The sequence below is a fragment of the Idiotropiscis lumnitzeri genome, chromosome 7 (genome assembly GCF_059441095.1).
Source record: "Idiotropiscis lumnitzeri isolate Australia: NSW breed Sydney's pygmy pipehorse chromosome 7, RoL_Ilum_1.0, whole genome shotgun sequence".
Taxonomy (NCBI): Eukaryota; Metazoa; Chordata; class Actinopteri; order Syngnathiformes; family Syngnathidae; genus Idiotropiscis; species Idiotropiscis lumnitzeri.
In genome coordinates, this window is record NC_142397.1 from 7,054,536 (window position 1) to 7,082,344 (window position 27,809).

Consider the following 27,809-nt stretch of genomic DNA (forward strand, 5'->3'; position numbering starts at 1 on the left):
TCTCTATTAGAAAGACACATATTCCCTGCAAGTCTGCTTCAAGGACAAATGGGGAAGACTTGGAGGACAAACATGCACACACACTCTCGCAGAGTGTCTGTGTACTCCAAATGCAGACAGAACGAGACACGCACACACACACACAAGCACGTACTTACACATACATAACAGTTCTGAAAGGCTTTTGCGCCTTCTGTGAGAAAAGCAACATGTTGTCAGTCTGTTTTGTTGCTGTTGTGGTGTGTGTGTGCGTGCGTGTGTGTGCGCGTATGTGCAAGTGTGTTTATGGGGAGCTCACTGGGGCTCATTGATGACCTCATTCAGCCCCCCCCTCCCAGACCCCCCCTCCTCCCGCCTGCACCGGGCTGTGGCTGACAAGTCCCACAATGAGGCGGGAGGGAGGTTGTCGTACAAAACCCCCCGAATGCGTCTTCATTTGCCTGAACTTTTCACACGTCTTTCCCTCTTTTGTCGCCCGCTCGCTACCGTGCAGCCGGACCACTCAGGCCAGTTTCCGCTGCAGGCCAATCAAAGCAGCACTTTTCTTCTCATGGCCCCATCGCCTTCCTCCTCTCCCCTCGTCTTCCCACAATGTTACCCCCCCCTCCCCCCGCCCTCCTCCCCCTTTTCTTTTTTTGGTTTGACATAATCTGAAATGGTACTTAAGTGAATTTATGTCTACCTCTGTGCTCTGACTTGTGTGCTATTTGCTCCTTTATGCCGCCGTTTTTTTTTTTTTTTCCAGCCGCAGAGACGGGAGGAAGCGCGAGGGAGGGAGAGATTTGAAACTCAGACCACGGACTAGACAGCCTATCAGTATTCAGCGGAGAAAGTGAGTGATGGAGGGAGAGAGGGAGAGACAGGGAGAGAGGGAGGAAAGGAAGACGAGGTGGGGGTGATGTATCAATATTCTGAGTAGCGTTTGAGGGCAAGGGGAACGAACAGAGGAGAGGTGGAAGGCGGGCGGGTGGCGGGGGGGTATTTTGGTATAGAGAGTATACTTGAGTGAGTCTGAGTGTGATTATTTGTTCACGTAGACACATGCATGTGTGCAGCGCGCCTTCAAACGTATATGGGTTGTTTACGCGCGCAGTCTGGCATCAATACGCATCCATTTTGAGATGCTCATTTGGTGAGTCTTCATACTCAAGGTTCTATGACTTATTTACCGCCATTTTAATCAGCAACTATATGGGAATTGTAAAGGTCGAAACACACGAGCCGCTCCCGTTTTGTTTCTGTTTCAAAAACTGTTGAGCTGACGTCAAGTCCAGCTGAATTTGACGGAGAGATAGAGTACACCCATGACTGGTCGCGTCAATCCCATGTAAACAAACACCTGCTTTTACTCTCATACTAACTCCAAAGACTGTTTTGGTAGCCAGAGAATCAAATGCTGGCACCTCGTCATTTTAGTCGCAGTTGTTCTCACCGAATGGTTTGGGTCCTGAATGCATTTAAAGAAATGCGGATTGAATATAAAACCTGAAGGACGCCGAGGTCTGCCGACTTGGGTCAATTAGTGGAGTGCAGAGTTCAAAGCAAACATGGTGGAGCAGCATTTAGCTGTTATGCTGCATGCAAATGGAATAAGATGCGCACAGAAGTGCTTTTAAATCCAAATAATGTTTTTTTGGGGGGGTATTCTAAACATTTTTTCAAACATCAATTTTCATCATCGTACAATCTTTTGATAATTTTAGAAACGTACTCTTATTTCTTGCCTTTAATTTATTTTTCTTTTGTGTTGAAATATTGTCAATGTACATTTTTTTAGTAATTTCTATCAGATTCCTTTTTTAAAGGCCATGTAAGACGCGAATATGCTCTTTTAAAAACCTAAATAAGACCCCTGAATTACTCCTTTTCTGACCCGAATGTTTTGTCATGTAAACGGTTTCAAGTTACCTCTTTTCAAACGAGGCATTGGTTTCTGCTCTGCTCTAGTAGTTCAACAATTACTTGTATGCGGGCATCATTCTCATTGTGATTTCTCCGCAGCATTTTCACATCATTTTCTAGTCTCTATTGTGACAATCATAGTCTGTATATCGACATTGGCCATTATTGAAGTCAGCTTTGCCCACTCCCACAGTAGTACAGCCCTCCCCCTCGCAGATCCGCCGGCCTGCGGTCTATTGCTGAATGCTCGCTTTAAACCGATGCAAGTATAGGGAGAAGATGCAATCCCCACACTGGAGGAACAACGTAGAGATTTGAACCTAGAACTCTGGACTTGTGACTATGTACACTAACTACTATGTAGCCACCTATTTAGTTCATATTTCAAGGCTGTTTTTTATTATAATCATTAGACCTTTGTACAGTCGACTGGTCAGGCAATGTTTTTTAGTCACATTTTAAAGTCCAGGTAATTTAAAAAAAATAAATGTCTTCCAAATTTGACACACCACAGAGAGGCGTGTTGTGAAGCTCTGCCTATTAAAACATATCAATTATGTACTCACTGTTAACCCGCTGATGTTTGCAGGACGTGATGATGAATGTCCAGAGGAGGAATTAGATTAGCGGTGCCTGTTCGGTGAGTCTCTTCACATTCACACTAAAACACTAAGCTAAGTTTGCGGGGGACATTTTGTTCTCGTGTTATTTATTCATTAATGATTAAGACATATTGTACTGAGCAGCAATGGCAGAGACATACGTGCTATGTTCAATTTCTGGCTCTGGAGTTATTAGCACATTTTTCTTATTCTTAAAATCTTCGATGGTGGCATTGTCAAATATATTTGCCTGAAGTACCTTTCAGTTGTGTTTAACTTTTAAATACAATATATGTAATCTTTAAGAAATATTTGTGTTTAAAAAAAAAAAAATCTTTTTTTACTTTTATGTGCAATATATTTGAATTAAATCTTCATTTTTGTACATTTTTAATTAATGTTCAAACTGTTCTTCACGGTTCAGTGAATTCCAATAATATATTTTTTCAAGAGCTGAAGTTTGCGGAAATGTAATGACACCATAAATGACACAAAACTTCGTCCCGTTTGCCCGTGTTTGTAAAATACTTAAATCACTAGAATATTATTATTTTGAGAGTTTTCATTAATCATATCATGAGTTGTAGCCAAACATTCCTTTAAGTGTCAAGATAACGCTCAAGACAAATTGTCCTCATGAAGGTTCAGAGTCATTAAGGTTGACGTTTTCATGCTTCATCTTTCACACGTAAACAACAGCCTGTCTTTAGTCCCCCCCCCCCCACGTTGATATGCGGATGGGACTATATGTGCCACGGTGTAAAATGATGTCGCCCTTGCTTATGCTTATTTCCTGCATAATATGTTATATTTTTCATGATTTTTATCGCTCTATTTAAAGGCCCCAAAACTGCTGCAGTCTGCTTACTGCTTGTATGTTTTTTTGTATGCGATGTTTCGAGGAGTATCAATTGAGTTTACGCAGTCGTCATTCGGGAAAAGTACTTGGCAGACGGTGCCTATAAGCTCGATGAAAAATTCTGCTATCATGGAGTACAAGCCTACCTAATGAAACGTCCTGTTCTTTTACAATTGCTATCCTATTAATCCCATTTTAATTAAAGTGGGTTTTTTTTGGTGGTGGGGGGGGCAACTTTAAAAAAAAAAAATAATAAAAATTTGAATTGTTTGTATTTCCCCCCCTAAAATTATTTGAATAATATTTTTAATAATGATCAGATATATATTTTTTATTTAAATTATGTTTTAATGATTTTAATTGATCATTTTCTTGTTGATTATGCCTTCTTTTCCCTTCTTATTCTTGTATTTATTACTCATTTTAATTACCCTTGGCTACTGTTCTTTTTATGCTTAAGTCGCCAAAAATCTAACATTAATTAATCAGTTAAATGAATGCAACAATATGTTTATGATTGTGCTTGTAGTCGTGCGGAACTGCACTACATCATATTGACAGCTGTTTGATATTTCATTTATTTACGCAAGAGGGTCAAAATATTAGAAACCGCTCTCAGTATGACGCAGTGCATTTCGTCACCTCAGTTTTCTTTATGGCTTATTCTCATTAGGATTGGCGTCTCTCCCGCGTGACTCTCGGGCTTTGGATTGTCAGCCAATCAAAAGCCGCGCAGAGAAGCAATCATTCATATTTACATTCACACTTAGTTTAGAGTCTGCAGTTAACCTAAAAATCCAGTTTTGGGAATGTGGGAGAAAGCCCACACAACCACGGAAGGAGTCCGGATTCAAATTATATTATTATAGATAACCAAAACTAACAAAATAACTAAAGCAAAAATTTAAAACAACTTTTCATTAACAAAATAGAAATAAAAATGCTTTGAAAAAAAAAATAACTGAAACTATATACTATTGCAGAAAAGTACTTTTTTTAGTCTCTCAATTAATTTACATGCCCTTTTTTTTTAATGTGTGTATTTTGGTATTGCTGGAAGGTCAAATGGCCTTTTAAGAATTGTAGTTTACCTTACTTTTTTTTACACGATACTTAATTACCTTTTTTTATCTTACACTCGACAAATACTCCATGCATTAAAAAAAATACAACTAATACTAAATAAAACTAATAAAAAGTCAACTCAAAGGAGGCATTTTAGATCAAATAAAAAATAGTAAAAACTACCAAACCTGCTTGAAAAATGTATTAAAAGTAACTGTAATTAAACCACAAAGGTGAAAAAAAAATTATAATGAAAAATCCAAACTATCATAACCCCGCCAAAGAACTGTGAGGCACAACTGCTAACCACTTATGCACCGTGCTGAAACTAATAAACACATTTCACAGCAAACCACTTGAAAAGCCGCTTGACAACGTCAATGAAAAACATCGAAAGGCATTTTTTTTTAACATTTTCCATGATCTTCGGCAGGTGTACCTAATGTTGTGGCCACCTGATGGCGGGACGGGACGGGACGTGTCCCTTTTTGGGATGTGACGGAATCTCCCCACTTGTTTGAGTGGTCCACTCCTCCGTCGCCCTTCCTCTCCCTTATTCTTTCGCTCCGGCTGCTCATCAGCATTTGAAAGGCAACTTTGACAGTGAGAAAGAAAAAAGTGTGGAGGGAGGGAGGGAGGGAGCGAGCGAGTGAGGTAGCTGGCTGGCTTGCTTGCTTGGTTGCTTGGTTGGTTGGGGTGCGGGGGAACGAGGGAGGTGGGGATAAACGAAAAAGCACGCGGCAGGCGGAGAGCGAGAGAGCGCCAGGAAGAGATTGAGGCGAGGGGCTGAACAAGCATGCCTTTTATATGTACTAGCGACTGAGACGGCGAGAGAGGGAGAGGGAGCAGCTGAAGGCAGAGACAACTGGTGTGTGCACAGCTTTCCCTGGAGGAAATGGAAAGAAAGGAGCTTCGGCGAGGAGAGAGGGAAGGAGGGTAGCACGCCGGGTTGATAGAGAGACAGAGAGCGAGAGAGAGCGAGAGAGAGAGAGAGGGGCTGGAAGAGATTCTCACACTGGCTGTGTCCTAATCCGAGTCCATCTCTTGGAGGCAGCGGAGCAGAGTGTTAGTGAAGTGAGTCTAAGAGGCGAGGAGAGGTACATCAGCTAGCTCATACACACACCTACACACACACCACACAACACACACACACTTGGAGTCCACAATGTGTCCGGCTTTGCTTCTGTGAAAGTGAAAGAGGGAGGCTCAGGAGGGGGGGTGAGGACAGACGCTGCCCCGCTCCCGAGCCCAATTCGACTCCACACACACACACACACACGCGCTTGTCACACGTAGACGCACACACAAACAGAGTGTTTGTTTGCTGTGTTTAGGATCGAGGTGGTGGGGCGGGGTGGGGGTCAGCCAGGACAGGGCAGAGAAGGGTACCGGAGAAGAGGAGGCGAGAGAGACAAAGTGGATCAGATCACAAGCATCACATCCAAAGCTGGACATGCCCGTCAGGTGAGTAGATAATTGAAACACACACAGGCATGCATGCTCGCTTTGTACGCGCGCTTTTGATTTGCTGAGCATATGCAACTTTTATTAAACTGCGTAGAGCACAACGCGTGAATTTACAGCTCTCAAACTTTTTCTTTAAAAGAGCAACTTTTTCCCTTTTCAATATGTGACTTGTTTAGTTTGATTTAAGGGGAAAAAAAAGAAAAGTCCTAATGCCCTTGAACTGGTTACTCCCGGCGCACATTCCGCTTCTTCGCCGCCTTAATATTTGCTTTTTAGATCTAGTTATTTGTTGTCAGGGATGCTCATGGCTCGCCACTTCCAGCGTGTTTGTGTGAGCAATGTTTCGCATGTCAGGCAGTGGGTTCATGTCCACCTGCAGAGGCAGAATTGGTCGCAGTTTAGTGGCTCGGGCTTCAGGCGGTCTGCAGCAGGTAGTCCGAGTTGGCACAATGACTGTGACAAACACACAAAGTAAACAGCGTCAAACCACCACTTTGTTGTCACTTCGCCGCTCCCACGGTGTCTCGCTCTTTGCTGTCATTGAGGTGGGAAAGGATTTTGGCGTTTATGTGCACACGTCACTCTTAAGGATTGGTATGCAAGAGCCCCATTGTGCTTTTCTTCCATGTTTGCCTGCAACTTTTTCCCTGGAAGTGCCAAGAGGGCTTTTTTTGTTTCTTAGCAGGGAGCCACATTTCACTCAAGAACTGATTTTTTTTCTATACATCCAGGATTTCTTCCGAATTTTCCTCACTTTCGCTCCCTAATTCTAACATGAGAATCGTCAAGCCTTGGGGGAGGTCTGAATTCAACGACGGTGTGATTCACTGAAAGTGCCCTGTGCCAGACACACCTGCTTGAATTGCAGCTGCCATGGATAAATACGCCAGCCGTATCATAAGCTGCCCCCTATGAACAGAATGCCAGAAGAAAGTTCCCTGTGCAATTTACATCTTCTAAAAAGAGGAATATTTCTCTTTTCACTTTCACGTTGCAGTCACTTGGTGCCGAGAGCGCTAATAAAAATGGGATTGCGCCCCTGACTAGAAACAGACCCGCGTCATCACATTTCGTGCATGGGCCCACTGAGCCTCTGAGCCTTTGCATCCGCTTCAACCCTGACATACATATATATATATATATATATATATATATATATATAAAAAATTTTAATGTATTTATTTACGCATATCACCCGTGACCCACCTTAAGGCCTTTTTTATTAGGCCCGGTTTCCTTCTCCAGATTCCATCTAAGGCGTCACACTCACCGCCAAAAGGCGAGCGACCTTGCCCCGCATCGCTTCGACGGTAGACGAGCAGAAGGAAATCTCATCGAGAGAAGTCTCAATTTCCCCGCATCAGCACCTCTGTGTGTGTGTTTTGCTTTTTTGATGATCACGCTGTGAGCTTTGCATCTTCTTTGGCGCCACTATCGCAAAAAAAATCTCTTTTGAGCATAACGAATCACCAGGCGGCGTGAATTCATGGAAATTAGAAATGTGAGAAATAAGTCTGGTTTATATTTTATTAGACTTGCCGGGAAGCCCGGAAATCATCCACAATTTCGTCCCTGATGCGTTCCAGTTTGTTGTCATTTTGAAAGATATTTTCTTTTAGAGATTGAATCAAATGGAATGAGTCTGTTTCAAGGTCAAACCACTCTAAACATTTTTAACTGCATATCTTCTAAATCATTGGGGCATATGGTTTCAAGAAATGAACCGTGATTAACAATAGAACCTCATAACATTACTGTATTTCCTCAATTCATTGGACTTTTGAAGTATATTGCTAACCAAAAAAGCAGCACTTAAACATGAAAACTCCTTTTGAGATGAATACTAGTGTGGAGAAAAGTTCCCTGGGTACATGATAGATAATCTTTCATCTTGTGGAGACGGCGTCTTTAACGGCGTGTTTGCTCCACAATGTTCCGTGCGTCTGCGTGTGTGTGTGCGTGAGTGTGCGCGTGTTAATGTTCCAGGGGGCTACACGCCTGATTGCTTCCATCTAGTCTTTCTCCGTTCTTACAGTTTCTCCATAATCGATTGTCAGTTCGATTGTCTACTTTCCCCCTTTGCCTTCACCCGCACTCTTCTGTGGGTGCCCCCCCCCCCCCCCCCCGAAAAAAGGCAAATCATTAACAAGTATTTGGTGTGATGAGGAGTGTCAAACTCATTTTCAATATGGGAAGCATCGCTGTTATTAGTTATGAAAGTATAATCATCTCACGCTATTATTAAGCATATGTAGTGGAGCCAGAATCTTTGATGGTATGAATATTTTTTAAAACAAAATGACTCCAATCGAAAGACAACCGAGAACAGCCTTATGACTTGAGGAATAAGATGAGTTAGAAAAAAAAAAAAAAAAAAGCAGCCAATCTTTCGCCCCTCTAAATTGATATACAATAAAACCACCGTGCCCGAGAAAAATCAACCAATCAGAGACAGAAGGCATGACTAACGAGGTAACAATCACCACATTCGTGGGCGCACCCCCCAACAGCCTTGCTTAGTTGTTACCCCAGAAAAACAACTTATTCCGAATGTCATGTTAATTTAACATAAATTTTCAGTTTGAACTTTTTAATGAGTTTGCTCGCAATCAATAAATAACTCCCTCTCGTTCCTCTTTAAGCCTTGCGTGACGATTTAGTGCAACTTTTGACACATTTCTCCCATCCAGTTTGAGTTAAATTCCAAACGATGTGACCTTTAAATGCTATTTGACTTGTGCGGATGTATTTGAAATCTGTTTAAGATGCATGTGACCCACGGAAGAAAATGAACACCTCTTCCTCTTTCTTGTGTTCCTCTCTTCTCCTCGCACACGCTCTAAGGTGCTCAGTGTCGGCCGTATTGACAGACAGCCGCTCGCACACTTCCTGCTGGGGTGCGCATGTGTGTGTGTGTTTGTGTGTGCTTGAAGAGCGTTGACAGACAGTGTGTGTGTGCGTCTGTGACAGAGGGTGTCAGCGCAGTGTCAGGGAGATGTGTTTAGTGTCACACTCGGCTGACCTGATCTCCGCTCGGACTGTCCACTCGGGCCCCGCGGCGGCCCCTTACATAACCCCCGCTGTCATTCACTCGCCGGCCTGAAGGGATCCACTGGCCTATACACACACACACACCCACCCCTAAACACACACATACGATTATACACTGCGTTTTGTCACATGAGGAGTTGTGTTTCTAATTTTTAAATTGGTCTGTTTTCTCTCTTGTTGTGTTTATATATGATGTGGTAAAGTCACACAACTTTTCAGAGTGGGAACATCGTGAGGCCGTTGGATATCTGGCATCCTCCAGACACCTACACAGATTTTCTGAACGCTGACTTTTTCACCTGGCTAATTAATACGTCCATATTAGTGCATGTGTGTGTACGTGTGTGTATAAGATTGTGACCCTTGTGTGCTGCGCTATGGCCTGTGGTTATTTGGAGGTCAGAGCTGATGTGGTCCTTGCCTGCAGGAGTGGATTTAGCTTCTTCAGCCTTATAGAGAGCAGACCAGTCTATTCTGAAATTATACGGCAGGACTCTCTGATCGCTCAGGACTATCTCTCTCTCTCTCTCTCTCTCTCTCTCTATATATATATATATATATATATATATATATATATATATATATATATATATATATATATATATATTACCATGCCAGTCAAATTCAAATGGTCTCAAAAACATTAAGAGGTCAAGAAATTCAAGCTATTAACTCTTGATATTGAACAGCTGTGAATTGAAATTCGTTCCAGGTCATCAAGCTTGATCCACATCATAACTCCTCATTCTCCTCTGACTGTGAAAATTCAAAGATGTGGTAAGCTGTTATCTGGGCTAAAGGTAGGGCCAACCTAGAAGAATGTAAAATATAAAACAGATTCTGTTTTGATTAACATTTACTTTTATTACTAAATACTTCTGACAGTATTTCTTATGTCCATGACTTAAGTATCAATGTAGAATTTAAGAAATTTGTGAATGATGGGGAAACAAATCGATAGAAAAGAACTCTGAATGAGAGTGTTTGCAAATTTTTGACTTGAACAATAATAATAATAATAGTTTATGTTAAAGGGACAGTGTGTAGTGAAGATTGATTTTTAAAAAAAAAAAAAAAACACTATTAATTTGAGTACTTCAAAATGCACGTGCTTCGAACATTGCATTCTATTAGTTCACCACTGGATGGCTCTAAATTCTGTGTACTGTCCCTTTAAGAAGGGGTAGTGTGGGTGGGTAAAACGATTGTAGTATCTGTAAGTATGTAACACAAATTCTGATTGCCTTTTCTGCCAAATCAACACAGGAAGAAACAAAGTAGACACTTTGATTGCTTTAGTCAGCCCAAAGAAATGAGTTGACGGGCCCAATCTGGCCCCCCGGGCCTCGAGTTTAACACAGGCATTCGATGACTAGTGTTGCCCCCCTCTAAAATACTCTGTAGTGATTTAGGGACTTTTTTGGGATGAGATTTACGACAGATTGACACGCCCCCTTTCGGTGCTCGGTTGTCATTTCTGTTGTCTCAAACGGCGACCGATCACCACCAAAATTCAAATGCACATTACTACTCTTGGAAATATTGAAGCTTGATGCACAATATTTTGGATCATACTAGCAAAAACCATGATCACGTCCACAAAAACAGCGTGCCTGTCACTTCTTCACTTACAGTGCCCAAAGCGGACAAGAGCATGAATGCGCACGCAAACCCCGGTTGGCGACTGGTTGTATTTTTCTGACATTTTGCTACACTAAAGTTTTAAATCTCAGGAGGCAGACAGCTACAGTTGTTGAAAGTAGAGTAACACTGCTCATCACAGCAATTTGGCCGTTAATCAGACGAGGTTCACAAAACAAAATCATCTTTTTAATTGACTTACCGTCCAGACATGTGGCACTGTGCCATCGAGTATTTTTGCATCCACCACCGCTTGTAGCCGTGAGCATCGCGATACAATTTCAATTTCGTATCTCGCCAACAACCCCTGGAGGTGTTTTTTTTTTTTTTTTTTTTAACGTTCCGCAAGATGGCCAACTCTACAGCCGAGTGTGGCAGTACTGGACACTTCAGTTTCGTATGAGGGGTGTGGGCACACCACCCGAGTGGCCGTAGTGAAAAAAAGCATTGTGTTTGCATATCTTTAAAGAATAGTGACAACGGCATGTAAGACGCTCATTTCCTCATTCTCTTTCAAGTCACCCGTGAAAAGGCTAATCATTTCATGACGTTTTCCGAGGTTGAAACGAGCCTAAGTAGAGATGTCCGTCTACATTTTGGGGCCGGTTAGTCCTGATACTTTACGTTATCAGTAAAAAATTGATGATGACTTTGAATGGACTTATTATGATCGGTCCCTGCCGTTATTCTCACTTAGTGGGAAAGGAGAAGGGCGTGGCCATCGTGCTCATTATCAGGAGGCGTTTTTTAAACACCTTTGTTTTGTATGAATTTCTCCAAAATAAAAGGATCAAATGCGAAATGCAAGCTAATATCATTTTCCAGATTAAAAAAAAAAAAAAAAACACAAATTGAGCTTGTTGTTGAAAACATGGACCATTCCGTCGCTATGATCCCTTTAAGCCCTTTCGCCCTGCTGAGATTCATCTCGCGTGCTTTTCTAATTGGGCCTTCTTCAACACCCAGTTAAGCTTCCCCAGAACTCATTGATATAACTTTTAATTGTTTTTACCAATTGTTCTTTAATTCTCTGACAAATCTGCTTGATCCCACGTGTCTGGTTTTAGTTGAATGAAAAACAATCTGCTACATGGACGATTTTTTTTTTTTTTTTTTCTGAAGAGTCTCCTGTCGTGAAAGCGATGACATTAGGCTACAAAGCCCTGAAGTATAACAGCTCGCATAATAACAGCCAAGCTGTTCTTGAGTAGAAGTCAGTCTGACCTGATCCAGTCGCTGTCAGGGGAAAAAAAGAAAAGTCTTCATATTGCTGTTCCAAAGAAAATAAAACTCTGTTTTGATTGACACTTTCATCGAGGTATTAATATAACCATATGCTTCTGATTGTAGTTGTCGGATTGAGGACTCTTGAATGTTTTGGTTGCCTCACGAGAAGGACGTAATACTGGATTTCACCGAAATGACAGTTCCGCGCCATATCTGGTGTAGCAAATGAAGTGTGCCGTCGGCGGACAATCATTCCGATGATTCCGTGAGGAGGCGTTGACATGAAAGCGAAGGCGCTCCAAAGCTCCTTGTAATAAGCGAAAAGGCGGAGAACCGTATTGATCACCAATGGCAAACATCAGTAACACCCCCCCATCGCTATCTTCATTCCTCCATCATTTCTCTCTGATTTGCCTCACTCCACCCCCTTCTCCTCGCTCTTCTAATCATTTATTTATCAGCCATGTCTTTATTCAGTTTTCCGCCAGTTTTTGGGACATAGCGACTCGAAGGAACACATCATTCCTTTACTTGGGAACCTCTGTCAAGGCACCCGAGGGTGGGCAGGGTCACTTCGGTCCAATCTAACGCCGTATTGATTCCATTAGATAATTAATGATCCAGGCAGTGGCCAAGGGAGGTGCAAAGAGGGCGGAGGGTGAGAGGAGGAGGGGGATTGGCCAAGGGGCTGGAGAAGTGTGGCGGTGGGGCTCTTGAGAGTTGGAGAGAACCTTGAATTGGGAATGATCCCCGGTCGTCAAGGTCAACCGCGGCATACGGAGGCAGAATACGGAGCAAGCGCGAATATGGAATATTAAGAGATCGGGACGCGTGTTTTTTTGGGGGGGCGATGAGGTTTTGAGGAGAGTGCGGGGGTGGGTCTGTCATGTCCGGCAGCTGTCGATTGATCAGCAGTTGAAAAAAAAAAAAAAAATGTACGTTAGAAACTCTTTTGACTTCCAAATCCTGAGGTCCAAGCAGGGCCGTAATGCATGATAAGTAGTTTTTAGCCCTCCAACCAGAATACCAAACTTCATCTCCCCCGACACTGCAGACACTCAATTATAACTACTCAACAACATGAAAGCAGAGCTGCAAAACCAGCAACATCAAATATTCTGTTCGTGTGATTTCCAAGCGTGTTTTTTCTGCATCTTCCGTGATATTGGGCATTGACTGTTTGCCTAAATTATTATCCTCCAGAATATCTGACATATGGCTTTTTTTTTTTTTTAATGTGGACTCTAATTTAACCTTCAGTCCAGGATAATTATTAAAGACATAGCAAGCATGTGTAAACTGCAAAAATGGCAAGAATCAATTCCTTGAGTCCTTTTGTTGGCAAAAAGATTTTCAGAGTACAGTCAGTAGAAGGCTTAAACATCCTGGGTGGTTCAGGTGCGCACTTTAAAAGCAACAGATTTGCCGTCATTAAAGCATTCCGTCATTTTGGACACGATCAGCTTGGCACATTCCTTGAAAAAGCGCTACAAATATGTCAGCTTGCACAGCTCCATTCGGGCCACTCCCACAAATTTTCAACTGGACTTCGGTCTGGACTCTGGCTGGATTATTCCAAACCTTCATTTCTTGCTTTTTGTTCATGATGAAAGGTGAAATTTAGCTTCAGCTTGAAAAGGTCAACTTTTGTCTTCATTGAACCTAACATGCATGTTTTTGGAATATTGGGAGGAAGCTGGAGTACCTGTAGAAGACACACCGGAAGAACAGACATACTCCACACAAGACAGCTGGAACTGAAATTCAAACATTAGAACCGTTCTGCAGACACGGTAACGGCTAGGCCGCTGTTCACGATTAAATGTCTGTCACAGACGCAAGTTTGGTGTTTGTGTGGCCAATTGCTGCGGGGCACAATTCTATTGTGCCCAACAGGCTAATGAAAAATAAACATGGATGGCAAGATAGGGAATGAGTAACGATGCCCCTGGACTAAGAGATGGCAGGAGGAAGAAGTCAAATGGATGCCTGCAAAGGAAAATATACAAGAAAATAGAGCCGCTTGCATTCCAAAATGTATTATTACCAGGTGCGATCCCTTAAAATGAAGTCTTTTGATTGTGTGGACCTCATTGTTGATCGGCAATCGACTAGTTTGCTGTCTGAAGAACAAAAACACGCCCCGAGCCATGCAGATTTCAGATCAGAAAATTCCGAGAGCGATTCTGCCATCACGTCAAAAAAGGATGACATTTTTCCCATTGTCGACCAAGGAAATGCAATCCGTCGGACATCCCTAGTAAAAAAAATACACAATCGTGAACTGTAATTCTCATGAAGGAAGAGACAATTGATTGTCCTCTCTGGCTGTCTTGGGCCTGCTCTTCACCTTTGCCTGATGGCAGCGAGCACATTGTCAGTCTTGGCCAGGCTCTGTTGGAGGCCCCAGGGGTTGGGGAGATGAGGCATAAAACAACCATGTCTCCACCTCGGGGAGCCGCTGGCGTGGCGGCGAAGGGCTATTGTCAGTCTGCGTGCTGTTTGACTCAAATGTGTTCATTTGCCTGATGCCGCCGACTCCCCGCGGGGGTGGGCCGGCCCGGGGAGAGGAGGGGCGCGCTAACGAACCTCTGACAGCTGGAGGCCCTAATTAAAACGTCCCTGCAGAAAATAAACAAGAGCCTGAGCCAAAGCGAAAAGCCAGCGAAATGCACGCTTGCGTCAGCTCGCCGCAGTGCCCTCGCCTCTCTCGCTGCCGCCGCTGTGCCATGAGAGCGCCACTCGATAGGGTCACACACACGTGCGCACCACAAGTTATGAATATGTAGCAGTCCTGACGACTCAATGAAAACACCCGCGGTCACACTTGATACAGGTTGATCTCGACAGCCGTTGGCAAAAGACATTCTAGCTCCGACCGCTTCGGCAAGTCTCCCTTCCCAAATATTTCCTCGACGGAATAACGCCACCTTCACCGCTCTCCAGACGACACCGCTGACATTCATCCCGCTCTGCTGTTCCGTAGGATTAGCGGTGGCCGGCTCCATTTGGGTGAGTGCATTAATGGGCCGCCCAAACCGCCACAAGGTTATGAGGCTGATTGAATAATTACCAGTGGAGGCCCCCTGTCCATTACGCTGATGCGACTGCCCGGATAGAATCGAGAAGATGGGAGAGATTGCGCGGGACAGAAAGATGGAGCGGGAGATTAGATAAGGAGAGATAAGGTCAATTAGGAGATAAACAAGAGGAAGATTTAATGGGAAAAGTCGGCGCTTGTGTTTGTGAGGTGCTCAAATTAAACTCCCTTCTCTCAGATCTCCCACTTACTGTACTTGATGTGCGTTTATCCCGGTGAGATAGACAAGGTGACATAGGTGAATGTTGTTGGACAGGGAAGGCGCTTCCTGCCGCTTGACCCTGTCTCCCCTCCGGCAAACAGGACGCTCAATGAGAAATTGTCCGATAATCATTGCGACCAACACGCACAAAAAGTTGGTCAGGACATAACGGAAGAGTCCTCGGAGAGGACTTTTCTCTGCAAGATAAGGCTGACCTCTGCGGTTAAACATTCAGTGTCGTGAACACAATTGGCACACAGCATTGGGAACACATTGAAGGGGCACCTCAAGGGGGGATGTTGGGTTTTGGATCGTGTCACTTGATGGGTATAGCCCATGATGACATCAATGAGTTGTGTTTGCGGTTGCTCTACCAAAAGGTTACAAAGCAGGGCCAAGCAAACTAAAAAAGTCACTTCATTAGCTGGTTTCTCAGTGACCTTGTTTACTATTTCTGAATTTACCTGGTGAAATGTCAATTCGGTCTCACTTCCAAGCAGTTTTCCTCACGTAACATCTTCCTTTCAACTGACATTTCATATATTGTGGTGCCATTGGAGCTCTCTCTGGCTTTTTACGTCTGGAAGTACATCTTGGATCAGGTGTGGGCAAACTACGGCCCGGGGGCCACATGCGGCCCGTTCAACGTTTTAATCCGGCCCGCCGGACTTGAAAAAAAAAATTAAATGAATAATTTATTTTGAAAATACTGAGGTTTTTTAAAGACATAAATATTGTTGTCATGCTTTTGTTCACTGTCATTTAAAATTAAATGTATTTTTGACCAAAACACTCCATCCATCAGCTACTCATCCAGCCCCTCTGTCAAATTTTAGAACCCATTACAGTACCTTTTTTTTTTTTATTTTATTATTTTTTTTATTTTACGAATCCTTGTGGAGATTGAAGGCGAACACAAAGTCAATTGATTTGCCATCATTTTTTGTCCATCTTCCCTCCTTGAGTCCAATGAATTCAATAGGAAGGGAAACGTGAATTGAAAATTATTATTATGATTATTAAGAGAAGTTCTGTTCTTCGTCAGCATGGCGCTGCACTAGTTGGCCTGGCCTGAGTTTTACCGATGGTGGAATTGTGGCTTATTTATACGCAGTTCTGATTCCAGGCGACTGTTTTCTCACACTGACTTTGTTTTTAAACTCAAAGTCATCACTTGTGAATTCAATATCACATCGATAAATTTTCTGTGGTTGTTTTCTTTCCTTCCATCCATCCATCTGTTCATCCGTCCATCCATCCATCCGTTTTCTATAATGCTTATCTTCGTTCGGGTCGCAGGTGAGCTGCAGCCTATCCCATCTGGCCTTTGTGTGAGAGGCAGGGCAAACCCTGGGTTGGCCGTCAGCCAATTTTATATCCGATTCCACTCTATTGTCTCAGATATTGCTCTTTTCTTTCATTATCGTTGATTCCCTGCCAACCAATCGGCATCGAGCTGTCTAGCTCCACCTCTAACGTTCCCTACCTATAGCATGTGATTGGTACCACAACAATAGGCTGCGAGAAAGTTTTGAACCTTTTTTTAATAACCATTAACCTCGTAATGATTAGTGGAAATGGTCTCGCATTCAGCTCAGTGTGTTGTGACTGCAAATATACTGCGCACGCGTTTGGATCTATGTATGGATTGAAATGATCTAAGGAGACGCGGGGATGTCAAACGAGCATTTGGATGTGAGCCAATGACCCAACGTCCCTGTTCAACAACCAATCCATTTGACTCTGCTGTATTTGAACGTGGTCCAAGACGATGTCATGCATATATTTCAGCGTTGGCTCGTGCCGCTCCGGCGACTGTCAATCTCGCAAGGCTGCTCTTACTGTATTGAGCTAATCCAGCTCGGCCACTGTCAGAGTGTAGAGTGAGAGCGAGAGAGGGCATCTCAGGCCCAAGGGCATGACACCATGGCGCTCGGGGCCACGTGAGCCCTTTAAATGTCAACACAGCGCGGGGGGGATGGAGACGGTGACTTGGGATGTAGGAGGTGTGCTGTTGATGGGCGGAAGGTGGGAGAAAATGGGTTTCATCTTTGAAGATGTTTGAGGGAGGGACATGTTTGAGTGCGACATCAGTGAGGCTTCTTTTTATGCTTTAACATTGCTGACGACATTTATTGTGTGTTGAGAAGCAATTTGTGGAAGGTTTTTCCAGATAAAATAAATGCGAAAATTCTGTTGACGACACTAACGACTGATGGGTTTCCTTCTGCAGTCTCTCAATTTTTATTTTTTTTTTTAATTTTTATTCATTTTTGTCGAACAAAAAACGTGAAGACGTTCAATCATGAGGCAATATAATTACCACAACGAGTCATAAAAAGGTGTCATACGTCCCAGACATGTCCAAGAGAGGTAATTGATTTTCTCTGAAGCTATTCTCCACATATCAGATTGGTTCATAATTGGTTTAAAAAAACTAAAATAAAAAAAATAAAAAAACAGACCACATAAAAAAAAAAATACCGTTAGCATTGATTTGTGGAAAAATATTAAAATTACCATATTTGGACATACAAGGTTTCTGCCCACCAGTGATTCATGCGTCAGCACCTTGATTACTGTTTTTCCATTTCCCTTCATCCATCCATCTCAAAATTCCCTAACCAAAAACCAATAACATATCATCCTCCCTTTTTCGGAACATCCAGGTCCGAGTCTGTAAGAGCGCCCGCCAATCAGAGCCTTCGTTAAGAGCGGCGTGGGCGCCAGATTGGGAGAAGGATGGCCACCATGCCGTTTGTCAGTGAGGGGAAGTGTGTTAGCGTGGAGTGGGATTTCCTGCAAGGACTTCTGGCCAAGCCTCCTACCCTGCCATGGTGAGACAAAACACACACACACACGCACACGCATGGACACACTGGATGATACCATTTAAGCCTTGGCGCATGTCTATGAATTCATCTGCGCAAGGTGAAATGCACTCATTGACGCGCGGAAAACAAACTATATCGTTGCCGCACTATCTAGCGAAGACGAGAGAGTGCTTAAATAATACAACGTGTATTGTTGCTCACCTGCCAATCGCGCCCGCGCTGCCAATCTTCACCCGTTTGGTGAGAGATTAGGCAAATTTGGCCGGAATTTTTAATGGGCAGTCAGTTACGGGCGGATATAAAAACTAAGCAGAATCAATGTGTGTGTATTGATTGTTCTCTGTAGCCGGGGTCGTGGCTGTATAATAATGAGATGTTATAGGGGCTGACAACACACACACACAATTTATACATATTAGACAATAGCAAGGAGAAATGGAACCACTGTCACTTTATCGAGATACAAACACAATGCGCGGCACACACACACACACACTTTCAGGGGGATGAGAATCACCACCAGCGAGGGCCGAAAGCTCACCACGCACACAGACGCGCGCTCTTTAGCCCCTGTGCACAGCGGCGACACAAATTGTGAAGTGGCGGTGACAACATAATTCCAGCGCTCAGGCCCCATTGAGGAGAGTCAATACCCAATCAGAGAGACAGGCTACCTGAGCCCGGCCCCTCCAGCACCCCCCTCACCCTTTCTGTCACTGCGCCCCTCCCTCTCCTATTGATCCCTCAATCAAGGCCCCGGCTCACAAGCCCGGGACCAGATGAGAGCAAGCCAGAGTGGGAGGGAAAGTGAGGGATATAGGGGTGTGTGTGTGTGTGTGTGTGTGTGTGTGTGCTCGTATGGATTTGGAAGCAAATGGCATTATTAGGACTATGCTGTGGTAGACAGAAGAAGGGAGTTTGTCTGTAATTACCAGGCCAATCTGCTGGAGATGGGTCACATTACAGATTGTTTCACTTGAATTGCAGCAGGGCTATTACCATTTGATGTATTTACGAGATGAGCTTTTGGATTGACGTGAAGGCCGAGCGCGGCTCCATCAACAGGTGGTCAGCGGACACATTTTTCCGCATTCTGTGTTTTCATGTGTAAAGCCCGACACTGACAAAGCGATGGGGCCGATTGCGACTGAACTTGTGCGAGCAAATGTCAGCCACCGGTTTTGCCACGATTGGAAATTTACAACGTCGCTGATGTAACGGCAGATCAAAAATGTCATGTATCGTATGAGATTTCACGCCAAAAATTATGTTTGCGGTTATGACGCGAGATCCAGCCGGCCGCCACAAAGTTATACCGATAAAGTATAAACATTATATCTTGACATTTAGGGTGTAACAAAAACTGATTTGAATTGCAAAAGCGGTTTCGATCTGAAGGAAACTGATGAATCAGTGTCAACCAGTGTGAAACCAATCCAAATTGTACAATTTTCATAAAAGTCGATTCGCTACATATCTCGTACGTTTCAACGATATAACAATTTTCAAATGTAATGATTAGATTCGGTTGGTCAAATTATTTTACTTCTTTAACTGTTTTATGAGTTGAATATTTTTTTTTATTACATCCCAAGCAATGTCACATTTACCGTACTAACATTTTCCTACCCGTACCTGTGTAGTCTGCAGAATCTGCGCAAAGAGAAGTCACGCAATGCGGCCCGGTCGAGACGCGGGAAGGAGAACTTTGAGTTCTTCGAGCTGGCCAAGATGCTGCCCCTGCCCGGCGCCATCACCAGCCAGCTGGACAAAGCCTCTGTCATCCGGCTGACCATCAGCTACCTGCACATGCGTGCCTTCGCCAGTCAGGGGGATCCGCCCTGGAGCCCCCTGCTGGAGGGAGACAGCAACTGCAGCAAAGGTGAGGAACGGTCGCTTTTGGATTATGGCTTTACCTTGTTTTGCATTGACAACATGGATGTCATGGATTTAGATTCAATTCCTTCAGTGATGGGCACCAATGTATTGAATCTCATTCCACTGTGTACCTAATGTTGCGGCCAGACGCATGTAAATGATGAGCGTGACAAAGCATCTGTTCTGCCCCCCAACAGAAAGATTTGGACCGGGATCATTTTCAGTCATCTGTTAACCTACATCATTAATAGTGTTTTGCATTTGAGCGCAACCAGACACACACACACACACACACACACACACCGTACGTTTGCTCATCACAAGCCTGCAAAACACGCGCGTGCATATGCATTTTAATCACACAAAGACTTTCCATAAGCGTCCTCCTATCTGTCTGCGTGCGGCGCGCTTCACAAAGAAAGGGGAAATTATTGGCGCGTTTTGTAATTACAGGAATTAACTGTATAACAAGGACAGTGTAATTACACAGCCTGTCTAATTGCTAGTATTACTGAGGGGAAACCACGCAGATACAATACAATTAGAGGTGCGTGTTTTCGTGTGTGTCTCCGTGTGTGATTATGCCTCTTTCTTGTCTAATTTGGAAAAAAACGTCGGCCAAAAAAAAAAAAGAAAAGAAAAATGTGATGCTAATTGCGTGCATGTTTGTTGCAGTGTGTGTGTGCGTGTGTGAGACCCTACCACAATAAGAGCACTACGTGTTCCAGATAAGGCATAATGGCTTTAATAGTGTAATAAGTTTGGTCGGGTATGGATGCTTATGTCAATACAATGGCTGTGTTAAAGGGGCTCTTGAGGCTCTAAAGATTGATCGGCCGGCCTGCAAAAGGACACTTTGAGGCAAGACTTCCTTCATGTCCGCATTGCATTTATTTGCAGTTTCTTCATAGTTAAAACCAAACTATTCAAAAGCATTGATTTTATATATTCAAGTACTTTTGGACTTTCCCTTTAGGCAACTGAGAAAATAAATAATATCCACGCATTATTCAATTTTAGCATGCATGTTGACACTGTTCACTGACAACTGTTTCGCTCATATTTCTGCTTATATCTCTCAAACGTTGCAGAAGTTGACGTCTATTTCTTTGCGTTTGACACCTACTGTTTAAAAAAAAAAAATACCAGTGCCTGTCTGCCTGCGCTTCGACCAAATCCAGCATCGCTGAGCCACAACTTAGACCGGCCTTTTAGCTGGTCTAAGCTCTCGCCTACTTTCTGTTGCCAAATTGTCAGGTGCGCTGCTGGCTTATATTATATATAGATATATTATTATTAAAAAAAAATGAAAAAATGCTCCGATTTAACAAATTCCCAAACACGGTAAACTAGACTTGCCTTGGCACAAAAATGAAGCTGCGCCAGTTTATACGCCGAGCTCACGTGTGCCTGTCTATAAAAATAGAGCAACCCTTATTTTATAGTAACAGACAATGCCTGCCAAAAAGATGTTTTCGCGACCAGACGCTCGATAGACAGAATGGTAAACGAGCTTTTTGTTGTTGTTTTTAAGCTCCCGGCTTTTGCCATTTCATCTTTTGCTATCGTGATTTTTGTGAAAAAAAAATTCAAGTTAAATGGCAGGTAGGCTTATTAAAATGATGTTGCTTTATTTATTTATTTATTTTTTTGTTTGTTTTGTTTTGGGGGTTTTTGGGGGGGGGGCAATGCTGTCTTGTTAAATGTCATCACCGTATTAAAATGCAGGATGCTGTCATTGTGTTGAAAGGAAAAATAGTTAAATTAGTCTCATGTTTTGCAATTCAGACATAATATTCCCGAATAACAAATTGCAAGTAGTCAATACACAAAAATAAATGATTTAAAAATGAATATCTCACTTACGACGTGTGCTGGGCAAATTAAATACACTTCAGGTCGAAAAAAAAAAAAATCAAAGATTTATTTGTGAAAATATTGTGATGAATGTTGATATTTATTTGATTAAATATTTGACTTTAGATAGAATTTAGCTGCACAAAAGAACTTGATGCGTCTTTACAATGTTACTTGCCACTAAATTTGGAAAATAGTTCCAATTTAACACATGACGTTGTTTTGACGATATCCGAAATCCTCGTGAGAATCCCACGTTCAGGCGGGTTCGAATGGTGCAAAAACGTCTTCTTTTTGTGCTTCGGGCCTATAGACTTTGTAGGTAGCAGGTGGCCACGCTGGTAAATACAATTAAACGTTTGTTTGTGTTAAGTCAGTGTGCAGACAAGGGGGCGGGGCTGCACAGGGTTGCTAGCCAATGGGAGACGACTCACTAATCTGAGCCGGCGAGATGAAAGCGCACACATTTACTCTATATTGAAGCTGCGAGACCGTAGAAAATGATCAATTGTAGCTGCAAATACAACAGAATCTGGACTCAGATGTTTTCTTGGTCACATGATACGTTGACGCAATCCGATGAAGTTCAACTTTTTTATGTGTTTTGTTTCGGATATACTTGAAGACTTTAAACATGAAGCCACTCAATACCACCGGTGGCCCGACTGAAAACGCAATGCTAATTTGAACATCGGCTTGAACATGTCGACTCCCGCAATGCATTAGCCGAGTTTTAAGTGTGATGCATGACTTTAATTCCGTAAGCGGAATGTGGCCGGAGCGCATGTGAATGGAGGAGAAAAACGATGAGGCGAAGGGACAAATGAGGAAAGAAGAAAGGATGTAAGGAGAGAGAGTGGCGTTTGGGTTGGGAGTCGGGGGGGGGTCGCATTCCTCCACATCCCTCCCTTGTCCGAGGGGTTTTGGATGTGCCAGTTGCCGCTGAAACTGGGAAGGAAGGAAGGAAGGAAGGAGGCTGGAGGAAGAGAGGGGAGGGGCCGCTGTGGCTTTTGTCTGCTTCCCACGTTTCAAAGCCAGTCTTGAAAAATGAATAGACAGAGCAAAATCAATTCCATGACCTTCACAGAGGGAGAGGGAGTGAGATTGAGAGAGCCGAGCATGAGGAGGCACAAGGGTGGGGGGTGCAATAGAGGGAAGGAAGTGAGGGACAGAATGAAGGAAGGAAGTGAAAGAAGTTAGGAAGGAAGCAAATGAAAAGCAAAGTGTCGCTTCTTTATTCCGTCTATTTTTTTTTCCCTTTGATCGGCTCATCCAAGGACATTTGCTTAAGTTGCTTCGCAACTGTTGCCTTAACGGCCACCGCATCATTCGAAGGACATCCAAAACACGGCGCCAACCTTCTCAAGTCAAACTTTTTATTCGGATTTTTCCTACAAAATGTGTATTGTAGCTTTTATACTTTGCAGTGGAGCAAAAACACTGAGCGATATTTCTGTTGTTTATTCATTTAGGCGCCTGTGACTGAGCACACCTGAAACTGATGAATAGTTTTTTGTTTTAATGGACGAAATGACGTCCATGAGTTGCTAAAAGTCTTCTGAACTACGCTTATTTTAGTCCCAAAATGTTCTTTTCTGTTAACACGCTGCTGATCTTTAGTCCGCGGGTTGACATTGATTGATTCTCCTATTTTACAGCGTCAGTCTATAGAGTGCTCGTTTGCATAATATTGTCTAACACGTATTTGAAGCCTGATGCAAGTGTTTTATCATTTCCCACGTGACAATTATTGCATTTAGAAATATTTTCTATGGAGATTTTTGTGATGGATTCCAAAACCGACTTAACTGGAAAATATGACTAGCATGTCTTCAATTGGTAAAGGGTCTGAGTTCGATATCTCGGCTGACTTTGGGCGACATGCCGGACTCGTTGCCATTCAAATATCACTTAACACACAAAATGAAACCTATGTGGACACTTTTGAATCTTCATTGAAGGCAAAGTGCGCAATTATCAATTATTTAAATAATCAATTAATGGATTATGGATGATTTTGTCGTTTAATCGATGAATCTGTTTCTTTAAAAAAAACAAACAAACAAAAAACAGTGGTGCAGAAAATACACCAAAATAATTAATTATGATGCAGTTACTTGTTTTGTCTGTAACATGTCACAAAGAATTAAAAAAAAAAAACTGCAAATGACTTATTTTGAAAATAAATCACAAACATGATCAGTCTGCAGTGTAATATTTAAATTTGAATTAAATTTCAAATTAAACAAGTCATCTAGATGAATAATTGATAAATAATTCTAAAATAATTATCGATTTATTTGATAATTGTTGTTTAATTCATTCATAATTGCACTTCTCCTTGGCAGGATATGATCGACCAACAAATTGCTCAACAACTTATCTTATCTTAATATCTACAAGTCATGCTTATTAGCGTTTAACTATGTCAGCTTGTGGAGAAATAATTTTTATGTACATTGTTTGTATGAACGATTAATCGGCCAAATCTGTCCTGAGTAAGCTGATGCATCGTAACTACTGTACCCAAATCCAAAGGTCCCAACTGGTCATGAAGCAGTCATGTTTCCTGCATGAAAGTCTCTCATTACAAACGTGTCGCAACTCGGTGGTTAACAGGTGCAACATGGCAGCTGGAGGCCCCCCCCCCCTCCCATCTTTTACAAGGTATCGAACAATGACAAGTGGGCTCCGGCCTCAAGTGTTTTACTGTCTCTGTTAGTGAGGTCAAACACACCTCTCGCCCGCCGAGCGCCACTGACATTGACTTTCACTCCGCTCACACTCGCCCTCCCTCCCTCCCTCCTTCCCTCCCCTGCCTGCTTGCCGTCACCGTGCCCCCTCCTCGCTCACTCCCCCAATGCATCTGCCACCCCTCTAATTCACGGCGTTAAAAGCAGCCGGGGCTTTTGAGGCAAGTTAATTGCACTCAAATTATGTTCGACCGCGAAAAGAGTGAGGGAATGACGGCGAAGAGACAGAGGGATGGAGGGAAAAGATAATTGGGCCGGAGGGGGGGAGGCGGCAATTAGGGTCACTCTTTCTTTATCTGTGCGTGCGTCGAGCTGATGAAACATCACAATCGGATGCGAGTAAACAACGTGCCGGTGTGATCGAACTCGTGTTTTGAAAAGGGTGCGAACGCTGAACTTGAGAGATAATGACAGATGAGGAGACAGTGGACTTGAGGAAGCCGCAGTGACTGTTATCTGGTTCCTATGGCAACGGGTAAAAAGGTTGACCCTATGGGGGAGGTGCCTGCCTTTGTGCGTGTGCGTGTGTGTGTGGGTGTGTGTGCGCCATTAGTCATGAACTTAACTGGGACTAAATTATGTATTAGACAGATGTATAATGAAAATCATTAAAATGAAATTTCTGTCTTTTCTCCCCGCCGAGCGCCGGGGAGACCCGGAGAATTGACCTGCGAGTCAGACCATAATTAACGTGTGCGATGGCGCCCTGTCCCGCTGTTTCTTATTCCCACAATGAAATTAAGCCTCGCAGCAAAGTCCCAGCCGGCCGTTCAAACACGAGTGCGATGGAGAGCGACGAGCAAAGATCACACGAGCTCGATCGCGCATCGACGCTCGCGCAAGATTGAAGTCTGAGCTCGTCGGGAAACTTAACTGGACTGTTTTATTGTGTTGTCGGCGTCTCACTGAAGAATTGGAATTTGGGCAATATAACAAGAATAAAATGCCACATAAAAGTAAAAAAAAGAAAAAAATTCCTGATAGGCCATATTGGGTTCATTAGCTAGCATAGCAGGCTACTTCCTGGTTCACGCAAGATGACATGAAGAAAACGAAGATGTATTTTAAATTTTAATAAAATATTTTCAGTGCAACGTAATCTAGAACTGAACGAATTTGAAAAAAAAAATCTAATTACAATATTCCCCCCCCCTCAATATTGCAATTTAATATGCAGATATACACTCCATAAACAAACATTGCACATAAATTGAGTATATTTCAAACAAATTAATGAAGATTTGACGAATGAAGACAACAGAATACAAATAAATTAAAGTGTAAATTAAAGTGTCTGGCATTAGCTGTACTGTGGAAAAAAGCTGATTGGGTTACTTTTGGTTTCTAGGTTGGGTTCATTATTTTGAGTAGATTGCGTTGTAGATCGGATTTAGGTTGGGAGAAGAACTGATGTTGGTTGCCAATTTGTGTCTGAAGTTGAAGTAAATTTAATGTTACATTCTTAGAAAACATGAGTTGTGGATGAGTGGCTTAATGGTGACTTCAGACGTAAGGATTGGGGTTCAAATCCTGGGGCAGAGTGGATGGCCCACGATTAGGAAGGAAATCTGGTGTAAAAACTGTAGGATATATCATGCGAGTGACTTTCTGTGGCAAAATTTGCTTCTCTTTTTGCAAGAACTGTGAGAAAATGTGTAGGATTTTTATATACTGATAACCAGCTAAAATTTCTTGGTAGCTTTAATTCATCAGTATGGGTAGTGTTTACGCCATATTAGATGAAAATCTTGACCCAACGTGGAGGGTCAAATCTTCAACCCAAATTTTTAAACAACTCAGCATGGGCTCGGTCTCTATTTGGACTGGGTTGATTATGAATTCAAATATTTGGTAACACTTTATTTGAAGTTGGTTTATAAGACTGTTATAATCATGTCATGACACCTGTCACGAACATTAGAAATCCCTTTATTGTCATTGTACTCAATTGTGCAACGAGATTAGAGGGAATGAATGAATCCTTATGACAGATGTCATTAACTCATTCGCTACCATTGACGGATATAGACGTACTTTCATTTTACCTGGGCTGGCAGTGAATGAGGGAGTATCATTCTGTAAATGATGTCACTTTTGATGCAAAGTTGCGGTTAAGGGTTATGGAATGACAATGGCATCTGTCATAAGGATTCATTCATGTTCATGATAGATGTCATGTGTCAGGATCGATCGCCGGTGGGCGAGGAGGAGGTGGACCCAGAATGCGAGGAAGCAGGGAAAAGGGTAAGCTAAAGGGAATTTATTAAATTAATCAAACGAGGACAAACAACGTGGCAGGGTGCGAAATGACAAAGACAAACTAAACGTGACTAAACAGAACAAAAATGACAAGTAACGAGGACCGTGACAAACACTGGGGATCGTGGGCATGAGCGAGGGCGAGGGCAAGAACGAGAGCGAGAATGAGAGTGGCCGTGACAGTCCGTAAAGGGAGTAATGTCCCGACGCCGAGCTGTCGGGATGAGGTGTTCAAATAGTCCAGTCATTAAGTGAGCAGATGGGGATCAGGTGTGTGACGGTAACGGGGAACAGGTGCGTGGCTGGTGAGGAACGAGTGCTGAGGGGAAACGCCCCACTCAGCTGACAAAACAAACACACATGGCATGGGAAAAGGAACGTGACAAAAACACCTGACATGACCGACACGGGTCATGACATCAAGTCATGATTATGACAGTCTTATGACAGTCTTATGAACCAACTTCAAATTAAGTGTTACCAAATATTTTTTTACATTTAGTTTACTTCAGTGGTGCATGAAATTCGATTGTCACGCTCTGGACAAGCAGGACAATTCTTTCGTTGTGCTTCACGGTTCAGAATCACACCAACAAAATCATTTCTTAGAAATTTTTTTTTTTTTGTCGTCATGAAGATGCTTCAGAGAATTGTCTGGATGGAAATGGACATTTTAATCCAATGAGCAATTTCATGTTCATCATCCGCACATCATCAAAGTCACTGAATCATCTTCCCATGTAAAGTCGGAGTTCACACACAAGCGCGCCACAGAAGGATCTTTGTTCTCCGAGCGCGATACCGACACTGCTGTGGGACCCTCTCTTCACATGTTCACATGATTGTGGAAACACACACACACAGCGTGTCCACTGTTTTGCTTTCCTGGCCGCCCTATTGTACCCTGGCAGTCTTTAATAAATGGCCCTCTGTGTATTTGTGAGTGTGAGTTTAAACTCATCCATCAGACCCCCACCACCTCCGCTCGAGTCCACCCCACCGCCAGCACCCGCCACCCCCTCCTCCCCAGCCTCGTGTCACATCAAGCGTTTCCTCCGCCATGTTGACACTAGTCAGCACTACTGATCACCCGCCATCACCTTCACTCCTCC

At 43.0% G+C, this 27,809-nt stretch overlaps 1 protein-coding gene across 2 annotated transcripts in view; it reads left to right on the forward strand.

Annotated features, from left to right (window-relative positions):
- Positions 1–5,781: 5,781 nt before the first annotated feature.
- npas1 (neuronal PAS domain protein 1) overlaps positions 5,782–27,809 on the forward strand; it is a 48,197-nt gene continuing 26,169 nt past the window's right edge. For both annotated transcript variants that reach the window (XM_088301351.1, XM_088301352.1), the window contains exons 1-3: positions 5,782–5,892; positions 17,786–17,953; positions 19,594–19,832. In XM_088301351.1, coding sequence (XP_088157477.1) covers positions 17,859–17,953; positions 19,594–19,832 — 334 coding nt within the window. In that variant the 5' untranslated portion in view covers positions 5,782–5,892; positions 17,786–17,858. The remainder of the gene's footprint in view (positions 5,893–17,785; positions 17,954–19,593; positions 19,833–27,809) is intronic.